General features: G+C 39.4%; 1 protein-coding gene across 1 annotated transcript in view; it reads right to left on the bottom strand.

Annotated features, from left to right (window-relative positions):
• LOC101856889 (protein sidekick-2) overlaps positions 1 to 7,896 on the bottom strand; it is a gene marked incomplete at its 5' end in the record, with an annotated part of 24,523 nt that overhangs the window by 1,661 nt on the left and 14,966 nt on the right. The window contains 3 exon segments of the mRNA XM_013082052.2: positions 613 to 780; positions 2,928 to 3,044; positions 6,447 to 6,629. Coding sequence (XP_012937506.1) covers positions 613 to 780; positions 2,928 to 3,044; positions 6,447 to 6,629 — 468 coding nt within the window.

Below are 7,896 nucleotides of genomic sequence, written 5' to 3'. Positions count from 1 at the left end.
GTGTTTTGTTAGTATGTGTGTCAGTGTTAGGAAAGATTCAGCTTATATTTTAGTTTGTCCAAATTCATTCATTCATTCATTCATTCATTCATTCATTCATTCATTCATTCATTCATTCATTCATTTTAATCTACTTATATATGTATATATCTATTTTACTGCTTATCTATTTATATGTGTATCTACTCGTCTATGTATTTATCTATTTATTTATTTATTTGTTTATTTGTTGGGATTAAACCGTTAACTGGGTGGTTGGCGGGTGCTCTGGTGTGGTTTGCTGCTTCTTTCCTATCAAACATCTATCGTCCTTATCTCTCCTACTTCTTTTGTGTATGTTACTCTCTTGTAACACCTCTAATCTTCGGCACTTATATGACCTTATTGTGCTGCAAATGCCGTAAAACTCCAACTAATTTTTTTTTTAGTAGAGGGTTTTATGCAGTTGCGCGCGCCGTAAAACCCTCTACTAAAAAAAACCCAACCCTCTAAAAACCGGTCACCGTTGCCTTCAAACAAGCTCCCGTGTTACACAATCCTGACGGCCCTGGCTGAACCCTATAAGGAGGTTATAAAACTGAGGCTAATCTAAGGCCCTTGCTGACCCCTGACCTTGTTGCACTATCTTGGCCACGGCGATGGTCCGGCTGGTGGCCGTGTCCCCGAGCCTGTTGCTGGCCACCAGGCGGATCTCCAGGTCGGACACTGGCACGTCAGCTCTGTCCAGCATGAGCCAGGACTTGTCGTACACGTACTCCGTGTTGTGCCAGTCAGCGCGACCTGGGGAGGGAGATATATATCAATATATAGAAATATATTCATTTGTTCATATTAAAAAAAAACAATTCTACCAATTTGTTATATTATGTGAAATTCGTAATCTTTGTTCCAATCTTAGTGGAATATTTATTCACTTTATTATTTCTATTTAGATGGCGAAATGGTGAAATGGTATGTGTTTAACGCCCTTATCAACACTGTTAGGTTATTTAAGAGGCGGGACCTCCGAGTTTAACGTCCATCTCCGAAAGGACCAAGCTAAGTGGGACATTCGTGTAGAGTACCTTTCCCTGCCTAGGATCGAACCCCCAAACCCGCAATCTCACGATTACGAGTCACATTAGGCTCCCGACGTCACTCATTATTTTGATGAGGTCCTTTCTGCAGTAAAAGTAAAATTAAGCTCCAGGGGCGGCTCGTGGGTCTGAAAAGTGGGCGTGCACAATTAAGCTATCGCAGGCTGAAGAATGTCAAGGGCATAGTAAATGAGATGGTGTACATGTATAATTTTAGGATCTGTGGGTTGGTGAGGGAGGACCTCCTGCTTTTATTTTCATTCCTTTTACTTGTCGCTTTGATTTCTAAAACTTAAAATCTGTTTGTTAGCGAAACATCAAATTCGTTCATCATGAGAACTGAACACTCCAGAAATAACTTTCACCATTCCACTACAAAACTGTTCAAAGGCACAACCCATAGGACGGTGACTTAAATATGTCACTTTCACCTCCCTCAGGTTCACGGTCAAAGAGTCACTCAAAATAGCGGCAAGGCGATGAACCAATCATAGTTCACTTGAGCACTACGCTGGATTGCTCCGAGGATCACATACTTTTGGCATTGAATAGCATACAGTCTATCGCGTTTATTTTTAGACTGCCTACTGAGGGCTATGTTTCGGCACTATTCGACAGGAGCACATTTAAGATGTGCCGGCTTATTAATATTAATGTACCGCCAAACTCGCTACGACAGTCGTCATCGCTTGGGATATCCCAAAGAGCGATTTACAAGTCAGTTTACCACTGTTGAATATCTTATTGTGTTTAGTTAGACCGTGTGGACTTTGGCATGGCATAGTAGATGTTTCACGGCGCTATAGACACAGAAATGACAGCTACTGCGCCAGCGAGGATCTTGTTTTGATTGTATTTGGCTAGTGCTTGTTTCTTGCTTCTTTTCTTTTATGTTTGTGGGTGCTTTACGTAATAGAATATTAAAACATTTTAGGCGGCACTGCACGACCGTGCTCTATGGACGAACCGCGCCTGTTGAGCTCTCCATTTCGAATTTTCTGACCTACTGCTCTCATCCGCGGTTTTTACTCTTCGTGGGCCTCATTTGGGTGGTCGATATATCATGGAATAAAGATATTTCAACGTATATTTTAAGACTGAGGATCCAAATTTACCTCCACTTTCACCCTTTCTACCGTGTGTGCCCTAATTTGTCTAATTTTTCCCCCTCGATATAAACCGAACAAGTGTATAGGCGTCTGCAGGGCCGTCGAGAGCCTTGTCGGGCCCTGGGGCAGCAATCACCTTCGGGCCCTGGGGCAGCAATCACCTTCGGGCCCCTCCTCCCCCCCCCCCCCCCCGGTCTCACCCACCCTCACCTGCAATTTAATAACCCAACAAATTAATGTACATAGGCACATATAATCACTTCACTGTAGCATATCTATTACATACCAACATACGCTCTCTCTCTCTCTCTCTCTCTCTCTCTCTCTCTCTCTCTCTCTCTCTCTCTCTCTTTTTTTTGTTCTCTCTCTCTCTCTGTCTCTCTCTCTTTCTCTCTCTTTTTTTCTCCTTCTTTTCCCCTTGCTTGCGGGCCCCCCAAACCCCCGGGCCCCGGGGCATTGGCCCCCCCTGACCCCCCCCCCCCTCTCGACAGGCCTGGGCGTCTGTGGTGCAACGATTAGGCGCTTCGCTGTCCAGAAGTCTTTTGCTGGGACGATGCATCCCTCTCAGCCAGGGTTGGCCCTGACATGCAGGGTCAGAGGTCCGCCTCCTAAATGTTCTTAATGTGTTAATGGACGCGTAAAAGCGCCTTAAAAAAGAAGAGAAAAAAAACACACCCCTAAAACAAACGAACAAGCAATCGTCATAACTTTTTTAGTGTTAAACTCTTTGAATTTGAATGACCTGGCTGTCGGTACTCCACTTGATACTTCATGTCCCGGGTGGCCTGGTCTGACATCCAGGTGATGTTCACGCTGGAGTTCCTCAGCTCTGACACCTGAACCCGGGGTGGGTGGGGCGCTGATTGACAGATAAGGTCAATTGAGATGAGGTAAGAATGAATAAGATCATGTCTGGCGACAATATATGGCAACTACGATCATGTCTGGTGAGACAAATTAATCATCAATAAGAATAAAACAAAGATTAAAAAAAAACATATTTGCCATCAGATCAGAAAAAGAAAAGCGGGAAAATATCAAAAACGAAAAGAAGAAAAGATAATATTATGAGATGATATTAGATAAGATAAAGTACAGAGAGTTTAGATACGTTTAAATGAAACAACAAAATGAAATACGAATTTTAACGATCACTGAGAGTATTTAACAGTTTCTAATACTCTTTTTTAATATTTTTCTGTAGCTATTTTGTTTTTCCTCAGTTTCAATGTTTATGATATGCCCATTTCTTGATCATTGTTCAGTTAACGGGTCTCCATCTAAGAGAAGATATACTCTAGAAACCTTCGTTCTTAACTTGATTTAGAATTCTGAACTCTTTGTTGTTTAACTATAAATTCATCATGCTACCTCAAATCACTTTTTGAAGGTTACATCATGTTGCTGATTTTTTTTCTGAGCAAACACTCCAAAATGTTATTTTGTTAAACGTAGGAGAAAGCTTCATACTGTATGTTCACCACGCCGTCTGTGATTGGCAACACGACAGTATAGAAAGACGTTTTCATCTATTCTTAAAACAGCGAAAAAGGCAGATTGTATGTGTGGTTATCATGGCAACCAAATGTTGAACTGAAAACATAACAATGCTCCTATCAGCGACCCTAACCTTTTAAGGAGATTAGAGCGATATATAGCCACTATAAGGAGGTTTTGTAATTTGAGTAAACGAAAGTCACTAGAGAGATTGGATTTTGTCTGCTGTCTGAAATTTTTGTAGTAGTATATAATCTAAAAGAATGAGTTCGAATAGGGCAGTTCATTCATAATTTAATTTTATACTATTTTCAAGACAGGTTTACTGAACAGTCTTAGTAGCACACATTTACCGTTCTCATTCATATAATGTTTCTGGTCTTAACATTTGTGATAATAATAGTCGGCCTAATAGATAGCATTTGTATAGCGCACATTTGCGCTTAATAGCAGACTCTATGCGATTACCCCAGAAGACCTGATAGCATTTGGAAACAATCTCAACTTGCTGAGTAGCATTCATATTTATATCACACTTGAGCTTTCCATTCTGAATTTTCTGACCTGCAACTCCCATCCGGAGTTTTTTACTCTACGTGGGCCTCATTTGGATCGCCGATATTTCATACAATATGTGTTTTTTTAAAAAGCCTTTTCCGTTTTCGAAAAAGGGTTTTTTAAAAAATTAATTTTACTATAAACAAATTCTTTTTGGATAAATTATATCTATTTCAAATCACAACATTTTAGTAGATCTACACATTTTGTTGTTTAGTTTTTCTTGGATCACCCTGTACTTGTAAAGTGCCGTTACTAAAAGACATAACGCCTCACGATTACGAGGCCGGTAGTGTAACTACTAGACTACCTATGTGGTAACGTTTAAAGATTTTTTAAAAAATCGCTTTGGAAAAGATAGCAATGCTTCGTCCTTAAAATAAGACTGCATACAATCCCCAATTTACTCTCTCTCTCTCTCTCTCTCTCTCTCTCTCTCTCTCTCTCTCTCTATCTATCTCTCTCTCTATCTATCTATCTATCTATCTATCTATCTATCTCTCTCTCTCTCTCTCTCTCTCTCTCTCTCTCTATCTATCTATCTATCTATCTATCTATCTATCTATCTATCTATCTATCTATCTATACTCCCCCCCCTCTCTCTTTCTTCGCTCTCTCTTTCTCTGTATGACCAATAGGCCTACTTTATGTAATATTTATTAGTCGTCTCGACGCTCAATGGCAACAGAGGATGAAAAAAAGAAGAAAAAAAACACGTTCAAATAATATTACATATTGTACACTAACAAACACACACACACACACACACACACACACACACACACACACACACACACACACACACATACACACACACACACACACACACACACACTCACACACACGGAGGAGAGCCACTGTGAATAAAATTTAAAACCGTCTGTAAACATTATACTCTCTGATTTTATTAAAAATTTGCGCATAACTAGAACAGTGAGTAGTTCTGCACTAGACGGTAAGTTTGTAATAACATTATTAGATATGTCAGGGCCTGGCGATAAATGTCAGGACTTCAAACTCTGTGCAAATAATCAGATTATGTATCGCATTGGCTTATTTTATGTTTTTTAGTTATCTTCATCACTGTTAGCAGAAGTATTTTTATTGTCAAATGTAAAAGAATTTTCTTTAAAATCCCAAAAGAACAACTAAACAAAACAAAAAACAAAACAAACAAACAACCCTCCCCCCCCCCCCCAAAAAAAAAGCAAAAAAAGAGGTTGGGAAACCAAGAAGTAGCCTACAACCGCATCACCAATAGCTACAGAAAGGACAAACCGTTTTAACGATAGCTGTAGTAGCAACATAAAGGTTCATAACAATTTCAAAAAGTATCATCTTTCTTTTGTGTGATATACAAGTATTATCTGAAAGTCGTAACGTTATTTTTTAATTTTGAAAATGGAATCATACGCCTCTAACATCAACAACATTTTACATTGTTCGTCTTTGGGACCTCGGCTATTTCATCAAAGTGTTGTATATCGTATTCTTTTCAGTATGTCGTCTGTTCCCCTTGCGCTGTTCATTTTATCTTTTAATGGCAAAACAATGGCACAGCCAACAACAGTAGGTCGAACTTTCTTATAGACAGTAACAATAACTTCAACATGATTAACTTAATGAACTATTTGCAACGATAAAAGTAACAAGGGCAACCAGTAGTGCTTTTTGTTCACAAAGACTCCAACAACCATGACATCAGTAGATGAACTTTATTTGCTTAGATCTAACGGTAATGATAACATTTTAAAAACCTTGAAAAAAAAATAATAAAATAAAGTGTTAAAAAAACCCGCAGCGGCAATAAATAATTTCATCATTAAGTCTTGACAACATCCTCGATGTTTGATCACAATGACTTAAAAAACATCATTATGAACAGCGAAAACAACAGCAGCAGCAACAGCAGCAATGACAATAACAACAACGACAACAACAACAACAACACCATCAACAGCGACAACAGCAACACCAACAAATGTTTTTAATAATAATGATAATAATAAAACAATAATAAAACAATAATAATAATAATAATGATGATAATGATAATGATGATAATGATGATGATAATAACAATAATGATAATAACAACAACGACAACAACAATATTAACAACAAAAACAAAAACAACAACAACAACAATACCACCACCACCACCACCACAGACAACAACAAACTCATAATAACAACGACAACTCACGCTGTCCCTTGGCCGTCATGACGTCGATAAAGGCGAACTCCCCGCGGCCTTTCTTGGTCCTGGCCCAGACGATGAAGCGGTACCTGTGACCTGGCCGGAGCCCCGTGATGCGGGCACCCAGGACGGACGGGTCGTTGATGTGGGGCAGGAGGGGTCTGGCCTGTCCCAGCTGTACGCCGGACACTACATGGGGGGGGAGGGGGGAGGTCATACAACAATATTTATAGAGGGTATTCCGTTGATTTATGATGTATGTATGTTCGTGTGCACCTGTTATTCATGTGTCCTCAAGTATCTATGTTGTTCGTGTATTCACAGGCGGTACATGTGTCAAGCGTGACTCTGTATTGCTATTGAAGTAAAAGGCATAATACATTTGAAACAAAGACTTTAGAGGTTAATTAATTTATGGTAATTTAGTAAACATCATCAACAGCGACAGCAGATCAGCAAACAGCAGCAGCAATAACGGCAACAACAATATCAACAATGGCGACAGCAACAGGAACAACAAGAACAATAACAAGAATAACAACAATAACAACAATAACAATAACAACAGCACAACAACAGCACAACAGTGTCAGCAGCAGCAACAGAGGAGCAGCAAAACCAACAACAATAACGACAACAATAACAACGACAACAACAGGTCAGCTTGTTTCTTCGCTTTTCAATCCGGGTCTTGAATATTTGACACCACCTCACCTAATAGCCACAATTGTGGTCTTTTAGGGGGATGGCAGCTGTATCAGATATAATTATCCCACATGAAAGACGAAGTATCTTTATCACCTGTGCACTGAACTCATCTAACGTGGGTGCAATTCAAAGACAACTCCCCACCCAAAGAGAAAGCCTATGATGCTTTTATTCACAATCACTCAGACACACTGTTTCATGTGTGTTTGAACATACATTACGTATTTTAGTTTGGAATACATGTTTGGGACTTCGTTCTTGATTGGTGTTCTCTCCTTTACTTATTCCACTGGGTCTGGGACGACCCCCCCCCCTTTCCCGCTCCCTTTGTGCCTTCTCCCATCGAGTTAATTCATACTATGATGACTGTTTGATAGTTTGGTAAGAATTTTATGGCGCTTGAAAATAGAATGCATACGGTCGCATGAACGTGCTACTACAAGAATGTAACAGAGCAAAAAGCCTAACAATCGCAAAAATAAAATTACGATTGCTTTTAAAGTTTTAAACAAGGAAGATAAAAGAAACCTTTCACTCTACTTCACACGTTCATTTCGGTTAGTTACGATACCTTATTATTCACACGTTCATTTCGGTTAGTTACGATACCGTATTATTCACACGTTCATTTCGGTTAGTTACGATACCTTATTATTCACACGTTCATTTCGGTTAGTTACGATACCTTATTATTCACACTTTTATTTCAGTGGGTTACGATATGTTACTATTCTTTGTCTCCAAAGTG

Source organism: Aplysia californica, unplaced genomic scaffold (genome assembly GCF_000002075.1).
Source record: "Aplysia californica isolate F4 #8 unplaced genomic scaffold, AplCal3.0 scaffold00157, whole genome shotgun sequence".
NCBI lineage: Eukaryota > Metazoa > Mollusca > Gastropoda > Aplysiida > Aplysiidae > Aplysia > Aplysia californica.
This window is presented reverse-complemented; position numbering and strand designations above follow the sequence as displayed.